The sequence below is a fragment of the Carcharhinus amblyrhynchos genome, chromosome 4, assembly GCF_965287045.1.
Source record: "Carcharhinus amblyrhynchos chromosome 4, sCarAmb.v2.hapA, whole genome shotgun sequence".
In the NCBI taxonomy this organism is placed as follows: domain Eukaryota; kingdom Metazoa; phylum Chordata; class Chondrichthyes; order Carcharhiniformes; family Carcharhinidae; genus Carcharhinus; species Carcharhinus amblyrhynchos.
Window position 1 is genome coordinate 746,532 of NC_137327.1, and position 21,439 is coordinate 767,970.

At 45.7% G+C, this 21,439-nt stretch overlaps 1 protein-coding gene across 3 annotated transcripts in view; it reads right to left on the reverse strand.

The window, feature by feature from the left end:
• The window catches only part of tango6 (transport and golgi organization 6 homolog (Drosophila)), a 117,675-nt gene that overhangs the window by 24,703 nt on the left and 71,533 nt on the right, over positions 1-21,439 (reverse strand). For 2 of the 3 annotated variants that reach the window (XM_080186605.1, XM_080186606.1), the window contains exons 15-16: positions 3,599-3,751; positions 1,751-1,902 (exon numbers count right to left, since the gene is read on the reverse strand). In XM_080186605.1, coding sequence (XP_080042731.1) covers positions 1,751-1,902; positions 3,599-3,751 — 305 coding nt within the window. Of the gene's footprint in view, positions 1-1,750; positions 1,903-3,598; positions 3,752-21,439 lie in introns of those variants that run through there. The other variant, XM_080186607.1, reaches the window with a different exon arrangement.

Below are 21,439 nucleotides of genomic sequence, written 5' to 3' on the forward strand. Positions count from 1 at the left end.
TGGAATGGCGTCTCACACACACACACAGATGGTGATGTAGTGGATGAACAGGATGGCTGCAGATCAGAAAGGTCAGTGGGACTGGAGGGGAATGGATCTCTCACTGAAGCTGTATAAATCAGAACCTGTGGGGAGGACTATGAAGATTGCTCACTAACCCAGAATTAATTCCACCTCCTCCTGGGCTTCTGAACCTCAACATTTGGAAAACACCACAGCTTCTAGTGCTCTGTCCTCATGGGCTTTCAGTGAAATCAACGTAACCCAAAATTCTCTTTTGTACATCATTCCACAGCTTTGTTTGCTCACCCTGTAATCTATTCTTAATAAGAGTGAGTCATCTGTTGTGCTGTTGTACACCTCCCAACATTCCATCTTACTGGACCACAAGGGGTGGGAGTCCAGGGACTGCAAGCAGAGGGGATCAGAGACGGCCACAGCAGGCTTTTGGGGTGCAGTGGGAGAGAAATCACGGACTGGATGGGAGATGAGGCCTTCAAGAAGACTGCAAGCAATTGATTTGAATTTGTGCAATTTTCTAACAATTGTTCCAGAATGTCACATGCATTTTTATAACACCTTTCACCTCCTCAGAGCTGCAACTGGTTTCAGTTAGGGACCTACTGGGGAACATTGTCGATTATTGGTTCAGGATAGATCCTATCTAGTTAAACACGCTTTTTTGGCTTTCCCAAGTTCCATCCTAAACAAACTCCAATTTGCCCAGCATAGTCACGTAGAGAACCCTGCAGCTATGTTGTGTACAGCAGGCTCCCAAAGGTGTCAGCCAAATCACCAGGGAGAACTCTTCTTCAAAACACTGCAATATTCTACATCTACCAAATCAGCACCTCAAGAATAGCACTCCCCAGCATCAGCCTGGAGTTTGTACTCTAACGTCTACAATAGTAGAGACCCAGAGTTGAGTGTGCTGCCTAATACACTGGACCTCAACTGAGTTCTTTAAGTATTTTAAGTTTTTTAAATTTATTTATTAGTATCACAAGGAGACTTACATTAATACCACAAAGAAGTTAGTGAAAATCCCCTAGTCACCACACTCTAGCACCTTGATTTCCCTCTCTTCCTCAATGAACCTTATTGACCCACATGGCCCCCCTCTCTCCATCACCACCCATGCCATTCCATGGGTACACGGAGAGAATTTAGCATGACCAATGCATCTAACCAGCATGTCTTTCAGACTGTGGGAGGAAACCAGAGCACCCGGAGGAAACTCATGCAGACACGGGGAGAACATGCAGATTCCATGTAGACAGTGACCTGAGGCTGGAATTAAACCTGGGCCCCTAGCACTTTGAGGCAGCATTGCTAACCACTGCACCACCCATATTTATGTCATTACTTAATGGAAAGTACCCCTGGACTTTGGCCACTTACTCTGTTTCTCTGCTTCTCTCTCTCTGTCTTTCAGCCTCTATGCACATTACCAAGGAAAGGGAAAGACAAGTGAAACAGAGAAGCAGTTGTCTCAATTACATGGTTTGGGTTTAGTAGTCTCTAGATTGGATCCTCCCATAATCTCGAGGTTTTTCAAGCATGGGCACAAGGAGCACTGAGGGAGCGGGAGGTGGGATCAGGAGTCTGGTCCATTCCTGTTACACGGGCTGGCTGTATCAAATGTACAGGAACACGAGTCACATCAGGAATGACATGATGCTTTAGGCAATAAAAAACGGTTTTAAGATACAAGAGGCATTATTCACTTCCACCTAAGCTTTGTGCTTACCTCGTGAACAACTGATCCTAGAGCGAAGTCCAGACACTGACAGAGCTCCCCCAGGTTCGACAGGCTACTGGCTCGCATTGTACCATCTGAATCTCGCGTCCCCATCAAAAACACCCGGATCAATGGATCACGATAATGTGAAGCTAACTCACCTAGAGAGAGCGGGATGGCCGGGAGAGAGCCCAACAGTGGAAGAGGAAGGGAGAAAGAGGTGGGCCATGGGAGAGGGGAAGGAGAGCAGCAGAGAGGGGCAGGAGCAGGTGAAGGGAGGCAGAAGGCAGGGGGAGGCTCATTGAGGCGGGGGGGGGGGGAGGGGGGTGGAGAGAGGAAAGGCACAAGGGAGAGGCCGTAGAGGGAAAAATGTGGGCCATGGAATGGCATGGGTGGTGATGGAGAGAGGGGGGCCATGTGGGTCAATAAGTTTCATTGAGGAAGAGAGGGAAATCAAGGTGGGTAGGTTGAGACAGTAAGAGAAAGCCAAATTAGTTACACTAATTACAGTACACCACAGAACCAGAGAATGCCTACAGTGCAAAGGAGACAATTAGCCCATTGAGTCTGCACCAACTCTCCAAACAAGCACCTTATCCAGGACAAAGGTTTCTTTGTGAAGACTGGAAAGAGCACTGATAAGAAGCAGTGGTCATTACCTTGGCCATTTGGCAGCTCCAACCTTCTCCGCCTTTTGTCTAAGATCAAGTCTAGTTTTGTTCTGCACTTGGTTGAAGTTATGAGGTTACACTGAGGCTGCATTGAAAGCAATTTTTTAAATCAGCATCTCAGCCTTTTGGCTAAGATGCAAATTAGATCCAGCCTTGGAGGAGGCGCAATGCCTGCTCCAATCAGCTTGGATCATGTAGATCAAACCCAAGACAGGAAGTGGGATGCCTGCCTTGTCAGCTTGGATTGGGAATGTCTCACTTGCTGAGACTTTGAATTGAACTTTGATTGGATTGAATTGGATATAAACAAAAAAAATATTGGCAGCTCCAACCTCAGCTCCTGTGTTCATTTCTTAGCATGATCCTGGAAATAACTGCTCTTCAGTCAGTGAGTGAAATGTACAAACACATGGGAACACCATCAGCACCTGTAAGTTCCCCTCCAAGTCAAATATCACCCTGAGCTGGATCTATAATCAATGCTGCTTCACATCAATATCCTGAAGCTCCCTCCCTAACAGCACTGTGGGTATATTTACAACAGACGGCCTGCAGTGGTTCAAGGCGACCACTCAGCTCCACCTGCTCAGGGGCAATTAGGAATGGGCAATAAATGCTGACAATGCTCAGATCCTCCAAACAAATAAAAATACTCCCTTTGGATCTCCTGTTGCTCACATTCCACCATTTAAGTACTGGCAGTGAGAGGGATCAGAATCAGAGAACAATGACCTTGGACTTGGACTGCAGCAGTTGTGACTGTCCTGTTAACAGCAGCTGAACGTGGGAAAGTTGTACACTCCAACTCTTCACCGTACAGCACAGGAACAAGCCTTTCCACCCTCCAAACCTGCACATTGTCACGTGTTAGCACACAGTGAAAAGTATTCTTTCTTGCGTGCTATACAGACAAAGCATACCATACAGAGAGGAAAGGGTGCAGAATGTACTGTTACAGTCATTGTTAGGCTGTAGAGAAGGATCAACTCAATATGATGTAACAGATTGAATTAAAGCACTGTTACAGAGATTAAAAAGGTTAGAATAGAGTTTTTTAGAAGCATAAAACGGGAGTAAAAGAATTAGAGGATTTGCTGGGCAGTTTGCAAGAAGTGGTCAAGTTCAGGCGCCATCGTGTATCTTACCCATAAGGTGGTATTAGCTCCAATAATCAATCCACACTCACCCAATGCTCTTGTACTTCGCATTAGCACTTCGCCCATCTTCATCCGTGTCTCCACACATCTAGTTTTCCCCGCTCCTTGTGATGAAGTCTGGTATTCGTCCAGTAGCTGAGGCAGAATCTGAGCTGGATATACATCTGACAGCACTGACAGACCTGGATAGAGAAGACAGGGGTTTAATGTTAAAGTCACTGGCCTTTTAATCCAGAGGCTCTGGGGACATGGGGAAATGGACAGAAAAGGAGCTGAGACCGGCATAGATCAGCCATGATCATACTGAATGACAGGGCAGGTTGGAAAGGCCGAATCGCCACTCTTGCTTCTATTTCTTAAGTGCGTTTGTGTTGTGTTCAAATCCCACCACAGCAGCAGGTGGAATTTTAATTCAATTAATGAAATTTGGACTTGAAAACTAGCCTCAGTGATAGTGACCATTAAACTATTATTGATGTTGTAAAAACCCATCCTGTTCACTGGTGTCCTTTAGCAAAGGAAACCTGCCAGATAACAGAAAGGACCATGAATAATGAAGACATCAAAATTCAATAGTGCTAGAGGAGAATGAAATGGATCTCATTGAGCTTTCATTGTATTGTGAGGTTCCTCACATTAAGCACGAATACCACGGCTGTCTGAATACTCAGAGTGTGCAAAGCCACAACACAGAATATTACCACTCTAACACAATACCTTACTTCGAAAAGGACTTTGACAAGTTACAGGTCACATGGATAAGGCAGCCACGCTTGCTAGCAGATATTAAAATATAACAGTAGAAGCTGTTCTGAGGCAGATAACTTCTGAAACACAATTTCAGCCTTTAAACCAGCTGCAAGACAGCTACACTGTCAAGGTGCATAGCTGCACCTCAAAACTGAGATTAATAAGGGAATCAGGGGTTATGGGGAAAAGGCAGGAGAATGGAGATGAGAAAAATATCAGCCATGATTGAATGGTGGAGCAGACTCGAAGGGTATAGTGGCCTAATTCTACTCCTATACCTTATGGTCTAACAACAATCCCACCCAGACCCTATCCCCATACCCCAAATATTTACCCTGCTGATCTCCTGACATAAAGTGACAATTTAGCATGGCCAATCCACTTAACTCACACATCATTGGACGGTGGGAGGAAACCGGAGCAACCGAAGGAAACCCACACAGACACAGGAAGAATGTGCAAACTCCACACAGACAGGCTGGAATTAAACCTGGGTCCCTGGTGGTGTGAGACAGCAACGATAACTACAGAGCCGCCCCTTTAACTTTTCATATTCTGGGGAATAAAACTTTAGTTTGTGTAATCCGTCCTCGTAATTTAATCTTTAGAGTCCAGTTCTTAGGAAGAGTCAGTGTGAGGTGGTCCACTTTGGTAGGAAGAATGGTAGGAAGGACTATTACTTACGTGGCGAAAAACTGCAGCAGGCGACGGTGCAGAGGGACCTCGGGGTCCTTGTGCATGAGTCGCAAAAACCCAGCTTGCAGGTGCAGCAGGTGGTCAGGAAGGCGAATGGGATGCTGGCCTTCATAGCGAGGGGGATTGAATATAAAAGTAGGGAGGTCTTGCTGCAGCTGTATAGGGCATTGGTGAGGCCGCAGCTGGAGTACTGTGTGCAGTTTTGGGCGCCGCACCTGCGCAAGGATATTTTGGCCCTGGAGGGAGTGCAGAGGAGGTTTACTAGGCTGATACCGAAGTTGAGGGGGTTGAGCTATGAGGAGAGGCTGAATAAACTAGGCTTGTACTCGCTAGAGTTTAGAAGAATGAGGGGAGATCTCATTGAGACGTATAAGATGATGAATGGGATGGATAGGATAGAGGTGGAGAGACTCTTCCCGCTCAAAAAAGACAGTAGGACTAGGGGGCACAGCCTCAAGATAAAGGGGGGGCGGTTTAGAACGGAGTTGAGGAGGAACTTCTTCACTCAAAGGGTGGTGAATCTCTGGAATTCTCTGCCCGTTGAGGTGGTGGAGGCTGCCTCGCTAAATATTTTTAAGAAGCGGGTTGATGGGTTTTTGATAAGAGAGGGGATTAAGGGTTATGGGGAGAGGGTGGGAAAGTGGAACTGAGCAGCGACAGATCAGCCATGATCTTATTGAATGGCGGGGCAGGCTCGAAGGGCTAGATGGCCTACTCCTGCTCCTATTTCTTATGTTCTTATGTTCTTATGAGGCCTGTTAAGACTTCTTCATGTGAAATCGGCAGCTGCAAACTTACTGCATATTTGTAGACAGATTTCTTAGCTGGGTAGTTGCTCCTTTTTCCCTGTATTCCAGCTTGACATCATTGGTCACCCTCCCTGATTCCTCCTCTGATCTAGCCAGGGTTTGACAGTGTTGACCATCCTGTGGCCTCAGTCTAGGCTCTCAGTAAGTGTTAAGTGATCCAGGAGATCACCACAGCTGGATCTGTTACCTTTATCCAATTTCCATATTTGTGCTCTTTCAGTGGTAGGAGTGGGACTTTAGCCGAATTTTGGTATAACTTAGCTCATGTCCTTGGCTCAGAGCAGTTATCTCAGTGCAGACCAGAGACAGAGCACAACTCATTCTGTAAAAACAATTCTCATTTCGCCTCTGGTTATCAAGCATTCTGCTTCACTGAATTACTCCATCAAAACTCCTGATAATACCAAACACCTTGATCAAATTTCCCCTTCACCCTCTCTGCTCAAGGAGAATAATACCACCTTCTTCAGTCTCTCCACATTAACTCAACTTCCTCATCCTTCTCTTGGCAGTTTACAGCGAATGCTAGGAATTGTAGTTGTAACAGCTATGGGAGAGAAATGAATTACGTTTCAGTTCCCAAAAGAAATGTCCCAAAACCACCCCGGCTGCTGACACATACACAGGCTCGTCTTTCAAATAACAGTATAGCACAGTCCAGGTCCTTCGGCCCTCAATGTTGTGCCGAGCTGTGTCCAAACCCAAGATCAAGCTATCCCACTCCCTATCATTCTGGTGTGCTCCATGTGCCTATCCAATAACTGCTTGAAAGTTCCTAAAGTGTCCGACTCCATGATCACAGCAGGCAGTGCATTCCACACCCCAACCACTCTCCGAGTAAAGAATCTACCCACTTTCAGGTGATCTATACAGAGGAAGTTTCTAAATTAAATTGTTCTTTCAAACTGAAATATAACCTTAGGGCAACACAGACAGCAAGCAACTCCTTCAGGCCTCACTGAGAATGAACAACAGACACTATTAATAAAATCAGAAAAATTACTGCTTCCTCCACTGAACTGTGGGATCATAACGCTGGGACAAGCTGCTCCCATTTTTAAGAGGTTTTTTTTGATGAAAGTTAATTAAGCATTGAATCTGTTTATTCAGGTTTAGAGCAGGATGTTGTCCATTCAGTATACAGACCAGGAAATCAGAGAACTTTGAACATCAAGGACCTGAGAGAGCGCGCGAGAGGGAGGGAAGGAGAAAGAGAAAGAGAGAGCAAAGGTGTGTGTCTGTGTGTGTGTGTGTGTGTGTGTGTGTGGGGGGGGGGGGGGGGGGGGGTGCGGCGGGGAGAGAGAGAGTGTGAGAGAGAGAGACACAGAGTGCACTGGTGTGGTGGAGAGAGTGTGAGAGCGAGAGAGGAAATTTTGGGATGTGAGAAAGAGTAAGTATGAGAGTGCAGAGCTTGTGTGCTTAAGAGCATAAGAAATAGGAGCAGGAGTAGGCCATCCAGCCCTTCGAGCCTGCCCCGCCATTCAATAAGATCATGGCTGATCTGAAGTGGATCAGTTCCACTTTCCCGCTTTCTCCCCATAACCCTTAATTCCCTTGTCTATCAGAAATGTATATATTTTAATGCAAGGAGTATAGTGAATAAGGTAGATGAGCTTAGGGCGTGGATAGCTGTTTGGGATTGTGATGTGGTGGCCATTACGGAGACTTGGATGTCTCAGGGACAGGACTGGGTACTTCAGGTGCCAGGCTTCAGGTGCTTCAGGAAGGACAGGGAGGGTGGCAGAAGGGGTGGTGGCGTGGCACTGTTGATCAGGGATAGTGTCATGGCTACAGAGAAAGAGGATGTCGTGGAGGGATTGTCTACAGAATCTCTGTGGGTGGAAGTTAGGAACAGCAAAGGGTCAAAAACTTTGCTGGGTGTAATCTATAGGCCGCCCAATAGTGACAGGGAAGTTGAAGTGCAAATAGGGAAACAGATTCTGGAGAGATGTTTTAATAACAGAGTTGTCGTGATGGGAGACTTCAATTTCCCAAACATCGACTGGAATATCCCTAGGGTAAGGGGTATAGATGGGGAGGAGTTTGTTAGGTGTGTTCAGGAGGGTTTCCTGACGCAGTATGTGGACAAGCCTACGAGGGGAGAGGCTGTACTTGACCTGGTACTGGCGAATGAACCAGGGCAGGTGATGGATCTTTCGGTAGGAGAGCATCTTGGAAATGGTGACCATAATTCTATCTCCTTCACAATTGCGTTGGAACGAGATAGGATCAGGCAGGCTAGGAAGGTGTTTGTCTGGGGTAAGGGGAGATACGAAGAAGTCAGGAAGTTACTTGGACAAATAAACTGGAAGGAGGCGTTCTTAGGGAAAAGTACCGAAGGAAGGTGGCAGATATTCAAGGAATGTGTGTCTGGAGCTCTGAATGACAACGTTCCGATGAGACGAGGGGGTTTTGGTGGGTCGAGGGAACCGTGGTGCACAAAGGATGTGTTGAATCTAGTCAGGAAGAAAAGGAAGGTGTACAAGAGGTTCAGGGAATTAGGAGATGTTAAAGATCTTGAGGAGTATAAGGACTGTAGAAGGGAACTTAAAAGGGAAATTAGGAGAGCCAGAAGGGGTCATGAGAAGACCTTGGCGAGTAAGATTAAGGAGAATCCCAAGGCCTTCTATAAATATGTGAAAGGTAAAAGGATAAGAAGAGAAGGGATAGGACCTATAAAAGGTGAGGGGGGAAAGGTTTGTGTGGAACCAGAAGAAATGGCGGAGGTGCTTAACGAGTACTTCGCCTCAGTATTCACGGTGGAAGCCGATCTGGGAGATTTTGTTATGGATGTGCAGCAGATGGAAAGGATTGAGTACGTGAATATTGAGGAGGAGGATGTGTTGGAACTTTTGAATTCTATCAAGGTAGATAAGTCGCCGGGACCAGATGGGATGTACCCCAGGATACTGTGGGAGGCGAGGGAAGAGATTGCAGAGCCCCTGGCGATGATCTTTGCGTCGTCAATGGAGACGGGAGAGGTTCCAGAGGATTGGAGGATTGCGGATGTAGTTCCTATTTTTAAGAAAGGGAACAGAGATAGCCCGGGAAATTACCGACCGGTGAGTCTGACCTCAGTGGTTGGTAAGCTGATGGAGAGGCTTCTGAGGGACAAGATTTACGAACATTTGGAGAGGTTTGACATGATCAGGAATAGTCAGCATGGATTTGTCAAGGGCAGGTCGTGCCTTACAAGCCTAGTTGAGTTCTTCGATAATGTGACTGCACACATTGACGAAGGAAGTGCCGTGGACGTAGTATACATGGACTTCAGCAAGGCGTTTGATAAGGTCCCCCATGCAAGACTTCTTGAGAAGGTGAGAGGGCATGGGATCCAAGGGCCTTTGGCCTTGTGGATCCAGAACTGGCTTGCCTGCAGAAGGCAGAGAGTGGTTGTGGATGGGGCTTTTTCTGAATGGAGGTCAGTCACCAGCGGAGTGCCTCAAGGATCTGTTCTGGGACCCTTGTTGTTTGTCATTTTCATAAATGACCTGGATGAGGAAGTGGAGGGATGGGTAAGTAAGTTCGCTGATGACACGAAGGTCGGTGGTGTTGTGGATGATCTGGAAGGATGGCAAAAGTTGCAGCAGGACATAGATAGGATGCAGGACTGGGCGGAGAAGTGGCAGATGGACTTCAACGCGGATAAATGTGTAGTCGTCCATTTTGGCAGAACCAACGGGATGAACGAGTACACTATCAAGGGCAGAAGTCTGAGTAGTGTTGAGGAGCAGAAGGATCTTGGGGTCCGGGTCCACAGGACTCTTAAATCGGCCTCGCAGGTGGAGGAGGTGGTCAAGAAGGCGTATGGTGTACTGGCCTTCATTAATCGAGGGATTGCGTTTAGGAGTCGGGAGGTAATGCTGGAACTTTATAAGACCCTTGTCAGGCCTCATTTGGAGTATTGTGCGCAGTTCTGGTCGCCTCACTATAGGAAAGATGTAGAAGCTATTGAAAGGGTGCAGAGGAGATTTACAAGGATGTTGCCTGGACTGGGAGGCATGCCTTATGAAGTTAGGTTGAGGGAGCTGGGACTCTTTTCCCTGGAGAGATGAAGGTTGAGAGGCGACCTGATAGCAGTTTACAAAATGTTGAAAGGAATGGATAGGGTGGACTCTCAGAGGCTATTTCCCCGGGTTGAAATGGTCGCTACGAGAGGACACAGATTTAAGGTGCGGGGAGGGAGGTTCAGAAGTGATGTTAGGGGTAAGTTTTTCACTCAGAGGGTGGTGAGTGAATGGAATCGGCTGCCGTCAGTGGTGGTGGAGGCGAACTCGCTGGGGTCTTTTAAAAGACTTCTGGATGAGTATATGGGGTTTAATGAGATTGAGGGTTATAGATAGGTCTGTAGGTTGGTAGGTGATGTGATCGGCGCAACTTGTGGGCCGAAGGGCCTGTTTGTGCTGTAGTGTTCTATGTTCTAAATCTATCAGTGACTTAAATATATTTAGCGAGGTAGCCTCCACCACTTCAACGGGCAGAGAATTCCAGAGACTCACCACCCTTTGAGTGAAGAAGTTCCTCAACTCCGATCTAACACCCCCCCTTATTTTGAGGCTGTGCCCTCTAGTTCTGCTATCCTTTCTGAGCAGGAAGAATCTCTCGACCTCTACCCTATCTATCCCCTTCATTATTTTATATGTCTCTATAAGATCCCCCCTCAGCCTTCTAAACTCCAACAAGTACAGACCCAGTCTATTCAATCTCTCCTCATAGGCTAACCCCCTCATCTCCGGTATCAGCCTGGTGAACCTTCTCTGCACTCCCTCCAAGGTCAATATATCCTTCCGCAAGTGCAGCGACCAAAACTGCACACAGTACTCCAGTTGCTGCCTCACCAGTGCCCTGTACAGTTGCAGCAAGACCTCCCTGCTTTTATATTCTATCCCCTTCGCTATAAAGGCCAGCATCCCATTCGCCTTCTTGATCACCTGCAGACTGAGTTTTTGCAATTCGTGCACAAGGACCCCCAGGTCCCTCTGCACCGTAGCATGCTGCAGCTTTTTGCCTTTTAAATAATAATCCCTCCTACTATTACTTCTACCAAAGTGGATAACCTCACACTTGCTAACATTATACTCCATCTGCCAGCTCCTCGCCCACTCGCTCAGCCTATCCAGATCTCTCTGCAAACTTTCCACACCCTCCACGCAATTCGCTTTTCCACTCATCTTCGTGCCATCAGCAAATTTCGTCATCCTACACTCAGCCCTCTCCTCCAGATCATCTACATAAATGGTAAACAGTTGAGGCACCAGCACCGATCTCTGTGGCACTTCACTAGTCACCAACCGCCAACCAGAAAAGCACCCATTGTTTCCAACTCTCTGCTTCCTGTTAGATAACCAATCCTCAATCCACACTAACACTTTACCCCCAACTCCGTGCACCCTAACCTTTTGCAGCAGCCTTTAATGAGGCACCTTATCAAACGCCTTTTGGAAATCTAAAAACACCACATCCACCGGTTCCCCCCTGTCTACCGCACTAGTCACATCCTCATAGAAATCCAATAAATTTGTTAAAGACAACTTCCCCTTAACGAATCCATGCTGCATCTGCTTGATCAAACCATTCTTTTCTGGGTGCCTTGCTATTTCTTCTTTGATGACGGCTTAAGGATGGCTTATTCAGTCTCCTCACATACCAAAACATACACAACAGGTCAGGAAGGCTAATGGGATGCTGGCCTTCATAGCGAGGGGGATTGAATATAAAAGTAGGGAGGTCTTGCTGCAGCTGTATAGGGCACTGGTGAGGCCGCAGCTGGAGTACTGTGTGCAGTTTTGGTCGCCGCACTTACGCAAGGATATTTTGGCCTTGGAGGGAGTGCAGAGGAGGTTTACTAGGCTGATTCCGGAGTTGAGGGGGTTGAGCTATGAGGAGAGGCTGAATAAACTAGGCTTGTACTCGTTAGAGTTTAGAAGAATGAGGGGAGATCTCATTGAGACGTATAAGATGATGAATGGGATGGATAGGATAGAAGTGGAGAGGCTCTTCCCACTCAGAAAGGACAGGGGGACTAGAGGGCACAGCCTCAAGATAAAGGGGGGGGGGCGGTTTAGAATGGAGTTGAGGAGGAACTTCTTCACTCAAAGGGTGGTGAATCTCTGCCCGTTGAAGTGGTGGAGGCTGCCTCGCTAAATATTTTTAAGACGTGGGTTGATGGGTTTTTGAAAAGCGAGGGGATTAAGGGTTATGGGGAGAGGGCGGGAATGTGGAACTGAGACACGACAGATCAGCCATGATCTTATTGAATGGCGGGGCAGGCTCGAAGGGCTGGATGGCCTACTCCTGCTCCTATTTCTTATGTTCTTACAACACTAAGGTTGAGTGAGTAAGCACCCCGAGACTGAGAGTGAGCCAGGCACACACACTCACCTTATTAACATAAGAACATAAGAAATAGGAGCAGGAGTAGGCCATCTAGCCCCTCGAGCCTGTCCCGCCATTCAACAAGATCATGGCTGATCTGAAGTGGCTCAGTTCCACTTTCCCGCTTTCTCCCCATAACCCTTAATTCCCTTGCCTACCAAAAACCTATCTACCCGTGTCTTAAATATATTCAGCGAGGCAGCCTCCACCACTTCAATGGGCAGAGAATTCCAGAGATTCACCACCCTTTGAGTAAAGAAGTTCCTCCTCAACTCCATTCTAAACTGCACCCCCCCTTATCTTGAGGCTGTGCCCTCTAGTCCTGCTGTCCTTTGAGCGGGAAGAACCTCTCCACCTCTACCCTATCCATCCCTTTCATCATCTTATACGTCTCAATGAGATCTCCCCTCATCCTTCTAAACTCTAATGTGTACAAGCCCAGTTTATTCAGCCTCTCCTCATAGCTCAACCCCCTCAACTCCGGTATCGGCCTAGTAAACCTCCTCTGCACTCCCTCCAAGGCCAAAATATCCTTGTGCAGGTGCGGCAACCAAAATTGCACATAGTACTCCAGCTGCGGCCTCACCAATGCCCTATACAGCTGCAGCAAGACCTCCCTACTTTTATATTCAATCCCCCTCGCTATGAAGGCCAGCATCCCATTTGCCTTCCTGACCACCTGCTGCACCTGCAGGCTGGGTTTTTGCAACTCATGCACAAGGACCCCCAGGTCCCTCTGCACCGTAGCATGCTGCAGCTTTTCGCCCTGTAAGTAGTAGTCCTTCCTACCATTATTCCTACCAAAGTGGATAACCTCACACTTACCAACATTGTATTCCATCTGCCCAACATTGTATTCTATCTGCCATTGTATTCCATTATTACACCCTAATAGCCTATTAACCAATTTGTAAATCAATTCAATGCCGCGATATTGGTCTTTTTGCTCAGCAAGCTGTTTATTTAAAGTGGGAATTCACAATGGTAATGTTATTGAATGTCAAGAGATGATGATGGTCATTGTTTGAAATGTGTGTATTGTAAATGTTACTTGCCATTTATCAGCCTAGGCTTTTATTGTTATCTAGGTCTTGGTGAATGGAGGTGCTTGGCCTGCTTCAGTATCTGAGGAGTGGTAAATGCTGCTGAACATTGTGCAAAAAAGCTTTGACAAAGGGTCATCTGGACTCAAAACGTCAGCTCTTTTCTCTCCCTGCAGATGCTGCCAGACCTGCTGATATTTTCCAGCATTTTTCCTTTTTGGAACATTGTGCAATCATCAGTGAACATCCCCACTTCTGATCATATGCTTCATACAACCAATACCATCAACATACAGCAGCAGCTGTACATACCACATAGAGATGCACTGGAGCAACTTGTTCAGCCTCTTTCGGCAACACCTAGTAAACCTGTGACCTCTACCATCTAGAAGGACAAGGTTAACGGATACCTGGGAATGCCACCACCTGGAAGTTCCCCTCCAAACCATCCACCGTCATGACTTGGAAATATATTTCCGTTCCTTCACTGTCACTGGGTCAAATTCCTGGAACTCCCTCCCTAACAGTGCTCTGCACAAACCACAGGGACTGCAGTGGTTCGAGAAGGCAGCTCACCACCACCTTCTCAAGGACAACTAGGGATAGGCAATAAATGCTGACCTAGCTGTGAACCAACCTCCCCAAGTAAAAATGTGGCAGCCAATTGTGCACAGCAAGATCCCACAAATCACAACATGATAATGACCAGATAATAATCTCTTTTCAGAACATTAGTTAAGGCATAAATATTGTGAAAGACTATCAGAATAGCTTGCCTATGCCTCCCTGGAAAACAATATATCCAAGTTAAACCAGACTTGACCCTGGTTTAACACTTAATCTGAAAGATGGCCTTTCCAAATTCGTACCTGAAGAGTCAGCTTAGAGCTTCATGTTCAAGTCTTGGAGTGGAACTTGAACCCACAATCTTTTAAGTTAAAGTTTATTTATTAATATCATAAATAGACTTACATTAAGACAGCAATGAAGTCATTGTGAAAATCTCCTAGTTGCCACACTCTGGCACCTGTTCGTGTACACGGAGGAAGAATTTAATGTGGCCAATGCACCTAACTAGCAAGTCTTTTGGACCGTGGGAGTCTGAATGTAAACATATAAGAACATAAGAAATAGGAGCAGGAGTAGGCCATCTAGCCCCTTCAGCCTGCCCTGCCATTCAATAAGATCATGGCTGATCTGTCGTGGCTCAGTTCCACATTCCCGCCCTCTCCCCATAACCCTTAATTCCCTTGCCTATCAAAAACCTATCAACCCGTGTCTTAAAAATATTTAGCGAGGTAGCCTCCACCACTTCAACAGGCAGAGAATTCCAGAGATTCACCACCCTTTGAGTGAAGAAGTTCCTCCTCAACTCCGTTCTAAACAACCACCCCCCCTTTATCTTGATGCTGTGCCCTCTAGTCCTACTGTCCTTTCTGAGTGGGAACAGTCTCTCCACCTCTATCCTATCCATCATCTTATACGTCTCAATGAGATCTCCCCTCATTCTTCTAAACGCTAACGAGTACAAGCCTAGTTTATTCAGCCTCTCCTCATAGCTCAACCCCCTCAACTCCGGTATCAGCCTAGTAAACCTCCTCTGCACTCCCTCCAAGGCCAAAATATCCTTGCGTAAATGCGGCGACCAAAACTGCACACAGTACTCCAGCTGCGGCCTCACCAGTGCCCTATACAGCTGCAGCAAGACCTCCCTACTTTTATATTCAATCCCTCTCGCTATGAAATACTGTGGCTATAGGAACCGATCAGAGGCTAGGAATTCTGTGGAAAGCAACATGCCTCTGCACTGTCCCAAAGCCTGTCCACAAGGCACAAGTCAGGAGCATAATAAGAATACTCCCCACTTGCCAGGACGAATGTAGTTCCAATGACACTCAAGAAGTTCAAAACCATCCAGGACAAAGCACCCTACTTGACTGGCGCCCCATCCACCACCTTAAACATTCAGTCTCTCCAACACCAATGTGGCTGCAATGTGCACCATCTACAAGAATGCACTGCAATAACCTAGCAAAGCTCCTTCCACAACATTTTCCCAATCCGTGACCTGTATCATCTAGAGGACAAGAGCATCGGATGCCTGGAAATATCACCTCCCTCACCTTTCACCCACTCCTCATCCTCGCTCCCACTCCCCACCCCCCTTTCCTCCTGCTGTCCCCATCTTTGCATCTACCCTCATCCAGCTTCCTCCATCTACTTGCACTCATCACCCTCACCCCAGCCAGCACCCACTGCACCCATTAACACAAAACACTGTGTATAAGAATAAGAATTCTTATGTTCTTATGTTCACTGTTTGTTCCTTTACCTGCCCAGTCTATATAAACGTTTAGATTGGTAGTTTCAGTATTAAAGAGGAGAATCATCAAAAACCATGACAAGAGGAGATATGTTTAATGGGTTGGATATGCATGCATATGCAATATTTTTAAATAATAAACTGTTATCAGCATTCTGTGACACTGATACTCCCTGTTTTTCTAATATGTATTTTTGATCAATATAAGAATGCACAGATATAAAAAAATCACCTTCAGTCCTGTTCTAGGACTCTTGCTGTTTGTCATTTTCATAAATGACCTGGATGAGGAAGTGGAAGAATGGGTAGTAAGTTCGCCGACGATACGAAGGTTGGTGGTGTTGTGGATAGTCTGGAGGAATGTCAGAAGTTGCAGCGTGACATAGATAGGATGCAAGACTGGGCGGAGAAGTGGCAGATGGGCTTCAACGCGGATAAACGTGTAGTGGTCTATTTTGGCAAGACCAATGGGATGAAGGAGAACAATATCAAGGGTAGGAGTCTTAGCAGTGTTGAAGAGCAGAAGGATCTTGGGGGTCCAGGTCCATAGGATGCTTAAATCGGCCTTGCAGGTGGAGGATGTGGTCAAGAAGGCATATGGTGTACTGGCCTTCATTAATCGAGGGATTGAGTTTAGGAGTCAGGAGGTAATGCTGCAACTTTATAAGACCCTTGTCAGACCCCACTTGGAGTACCGTGCACAATTCTGGTCACCTCACTGCAGGAAGGATGTGGAAGCTATTGAGAGGGTGCAGAGGAGATTTACAAGGATGTTGCCTGGATTGGGAGGCATGCCTTATGAGGATAGGTTGAGGGAGCTAGGTCTCTTCTCCCTGAAGAGACGAAGGTTGAGAGGCGACCTGATAGAGGTTTTTAAAATGTTGAGAGGAATAGATAGGGTGGATTCTTGGAGGCTATTTCCCAGGGCTGAAATGATCGCTATGAGAGGACACAGGTTTAAGGTCCTGGGGAGCAAGTACAGAGGAGATGTTAGGGCTAAGTTTTTCACTCAGAGGGTGGTGAGTGAGTGGAATCGGCTGCCGTCACTGCTGGTAGAGGCGAATTCACTGGGGTCTTTTAAAAGAGTAAAAAGTCTGACAACACCAGGTTTTAGTCCAACCGATTTATTTGATAGTAAACTCACAAGCTTTCGAGGGGACTGCCTCTTCATCAGGTGAATGGAGAGTTCTGGCCTCGGACAGAGCATATAAAGCACAGACAGTGTAGAGATTACTGATTAGAATGCGAATCTTTACACCTAACCTGCTGTTCAAGGCCTAAAGTGGCCGACAATGTGTGTGGAAGGAGTACTGATCACAGGTTAAAGAGATGTGTATTGTCTCCAGACAGCACAGTGAGTGAGGTTTTGCAAACCCAGGCAAGTCACGGGGGGTTAATCTGTAACCTTCACTCACTGTGCTGTCTGGAGACAATACACATCTCTTTAACCTGTGATCAGTGCTTCTTCCACACACACTGTCGGCCACTTCAGGACTTGAACAGTAGGTTAGGTGTAAAGATTCGCATTTTAATCAGTAATCTCTACACTGTCTCTGCTTTATATGCTCTGTCCGAGGCCAGAACTCTCCATTCACCTGACGAAAAGGCAGTCCCCTCGAAAGCTTGTGCGTTTACTATCAAATAAATCGGTTGGACTAAAACCTGGTGTTGTCAGACTTTTTACTGTGTTTACCCCAGTCCAACACCGGCACATCCACATCATGTCTTTTAAAAGACCTCTGGATGAGTATTTGGGATTTAATGGGATTGGGAGTTACAGATAGTTCTATGGCCTGGTAGGTATGGATGTGACCGGCGCAACTTGTGGGCCGAAGGCCGTAGTGTTCTATGTTCTATAAGTGGTGACTGGCTCCTATTGTGGAAACATGAGCTTCATTCTGATACAGAATGTGCTGGAAATCTGACATTGCTCACAATGCAGGTTGCTTTGCCGATTTTCTTGCAGGATAATGCATACAACAGGATTGAATGAAAATCATCAAATCACTGACACAGCAACTGGAACAAGTCAGTAGCTGCAGTCAGATTGCAGCTGATCACTCAGCACATTTCCATTTAATGCAGTTACTATTATTTTTATGGTGTATCTCACAGCAGTTCACTGATACAAAGCACAGCCCCACCAAGGATATGAAACGAGGCAGTCTATTCATCCAGGAAATTTTTCACACTAAGTTTCTTATATATTTGCACCCCAGTATCAACCTGATTTTTAATTTTAATCTAACATTTTCACAAAGCAGACATTCCTAGCAGGAAAATTCGTGTAGAGCCAAATGACTCATTGAATCTTAGAAAGAATCATCGAATCTTTACAGTACAGAAGCCTGCACCGATAACAATTCCACCCAGGCTCTATCCCCATAACCCCATGTATTTACCCAGCTAATCCCTCTAACCTAACCGAGACACCAAGGAGCAATTTAACATGGCTTATCAACCTTTGTTAACTCTGCATCCATGGTGCCACCAACACTTTTATTCCATGGGCTTTAGTGTTAATCTCATCAAAAAACTCAAGCAAGTTAGTCACAGAGATTTACAGAATGGAAACAGGCCCATCGGCCCAAAGTGTCCTTGCCACCCTTTTTTTTAAGCCACTAAGCTAATCCCAATTGCCCACATTTGACCCATATCCCTCTATACTCATCTTACCCATGTAACAGTCTAAACGCTTTTTAAAAGACAAAATTGTACCCGCCTCTACTACTACCTCTAGCAGCTTGTGCCAGATACTCCCCATCCTGTGTGTGAAAAAATTGCCCCTCGGTACCCTTTTGTGTATCTCTCCTCTCACCTTAAATCTCTGTCCTCTAGTTTTAGGCTCCCCCACCTTTGGGAAAAGATGTTGACTATCTAGCTGATCTGTGCCCCTCATTATTTTAAAGAAGTCTATAAGATCACCCCCTCAGCCTCTAGAGAATAGTCAAACACTATTTGTCCCTAAAAATCATGCTGGCTTTCCTTAATTAACCCGCATTTGTCCTTGAGTCTGGGACAATCATTTCTAAAAACTTTCCTATCTCCTCAGTTAAACTGACTGGCATGTAGCTGTTAGGTTTATTCCTACACTCTATTCTGAATAAGGTGTAACACATGAAATTTTGGCAGTAACCCTGTACCTGAGGAGGATTACAATAAACAGGTCAGTAATCAGCCTGCTGGCACATTAGGTGTGATGTGGAGATGCCGGCGTTGGACTGAGGTAAGCACAGTAAGAAGTCTCACAATATCAGGTTAAAGTTCAATTGGTTTACTTGGTAGCAAAAGCCACTAGCTTTTGGGGCTCTGCCCCATCATCAGATGAGTAGGAGTTCTATTCACAAACAGGGCATATATAAACACAAACTCAATTTACAAAATAATGGTTGGAATGCGAGTCTTTACAGGTAATCAAGTCTTGAAGGTGCAGTTTATGAATAGAATTCCCACTCACCTGATGAAGGACCAGTGCTCCGAAAGCTAGTGGCTTTTGCTACCAAATAAACCTGTTGGATTTTAACCTGATGTTAGGTGTTGACAAAGTCCAAAAGAAGATATTAGAAGTCTTGGCCAATTTTCAAATCCTGAAATCTACAGACAGCACCATGGGACTGGACAGTGGGAACTTTTGAAGGTTACACAGTGCTTTCATGACAGAATCAGATCATTCAGCCCAACTGGTCCATGTTGGTGTTTATGCTCCAAACAAGCCGCCTCCAAGTCGACTTCGCTTTGTCCAATTCATCTAATCTTGCCAAAACATCAGCAATTTATATTTATAAAAAGGAAAAAGGTTTACAATTTTATAGTGCCTTTTGTGAGCACCAGGCACCTTAATGGATTTAGCAGCCAATGATGTGCTTTGAAATGCAGTTAACTGTAGCCCAGGCAACTGAAGGCACAGCTACCAATGGTGGATTAGTCAAAATGTGGATGTTCGAAGGAGCAGAATTAGGTGAGTGTAGGTACCTTAGAGGGTCATACAGCGGGAAGGGATTACAGTAAGATAGGATGGCGATGAAGTCATGGAATGGTTCAAAAAAGAGGATGAGAGCTTTAGAAATCAAACACTGCTTGACCAGGAGTCAATATGGTTCAGCAAACACTGGGGTAATAGCTCGCACTGCGCCTCTAAGATACAGCAGAGTTACAGTGAGCTCAAATTTACATACGAAAAGGCAGCCAGGAGGAGAGTGTAGACAAGTCTGGATGTAAGAAAGGCATCAATGAGGGATTCATTGATGAGCTGAGATAAGGGTGAAGTCCAGCAATGTTACAGAGGAAGAATTAGATTGCATTAGTGATGAACTGAATCTATAGTTGGGAATTTGAGAGAAAAAGTTGAGCAGATTGAGCTGTACTCACTGGAGTTTAGAAGAACCTGAAGTGATCTTAGTGAAACAAATCCTGAGGGGCAGATGCTGAGAAGATGCTTCCTCTTGTAAGGAAATCTAAAAGTACGGGGCACCATTTAAAAATATGGGTCTCCTATTTAAGACAAATGAGGAGAAATATAATCTCTCAAGGAGTCATTCACCTTTAGAATTCTCTTCCCCAGCCAGGATTATTGAATATGTTCAAGGCCAAGTTAAATAGATTTTTGAATGACAAAAGTAATGGACAGGCAGGAAAGTGAAGTTAAGGTCACAATCCCATCAGCTATGATCTTATTGAATGGTGAAGCAGACTTGAAGGGCTTAATGGCCTACTCCTGCTCCTAATTCTTATGATCCTGTATAGATTTGTTACCGACAATGCAGTGATTGCAATGTAAACAGCTAGAACGGGGTCTCACTGGAGACTTCAGGAAAATTCAGAAATAGGATTTCAAAAAAATGTAATGCCATGGGAAGAGGGAAAGTTTGAGGAAGTGGCAAAGATGATTGATGAGGGTAAAACTGTAAATGTTGTCTACATGGACTTCAGTAAGGCCTTTGACAAGGTCCCTCATGGCAGACTGGTGCAGAAGGTGAAGTCACATGGGATCAGAGGTGAGCTGGCAAGGTGGATACAAAACTGGCTCGGTCATAGACGACAGGGTAGCAGTGGAAGGGTTTCTGAATAGAGGGCTGTGACAAGAGGCGTTCCTTGGGGATCTGTGCTGGGACCTTTGCTGTTTGTAATATAGATTTGGACAAAAATGTAACTGGATTGATTAGTAAGTTTGCGGATGACACAAAGCTTGGTGGATTTGTGGATAGCGATGAGGACCTTCAGAAGATATAGCAGGGTGTAGATCAGTTGGAGACTTGGACGGAGAGATGGCAGATGGAATTTAATCCAGACAAATGTGAGGTAATCTATTTTGGAAGGCCTAATACAAATAAGAAATATACAGTATATGGCAGAACCCTTGGGAGTATTGATAGGCAAAGGGATCTGGGTGTACAAGTACGTAGGTCACTGGAAATGGCAATGCAAGTACAGACTGTAGTCAAGAAGGCATACGGAATCTTGCCTTCATTGGCCGGGAATTGAGTTTAAAAGTTGGCAAATTGTGTTGCAACTTTATAGAACCATAGATAGGCCGCCCTTGGAACATACTGTTCAATTCTGGTCGCCACACTACTAGAAGGATGTAGAGGCTTTGGAGAGTGTACAGAAAAGATTTACCAGGACGTTGCCTGGTATGGAGGGCAATAGAACACAGAACATTACAGCGCAGTACAGGCCCTTCGGCCCTCAATGTTGCGCTGACCATGAAATCAATCTAAAGCCCCTCTAACCTACACGATTCCAAAATCATCCATATGTTTATGCAATGACCATTTAAATGCCCTTAATGTTGGTGAGTCCACTACTGTTGCAGGCAGGGCATTCCACGCCCTTACTACCTTCTGAGTAAAGAACTTACCTCTGTCCTATGTCTAT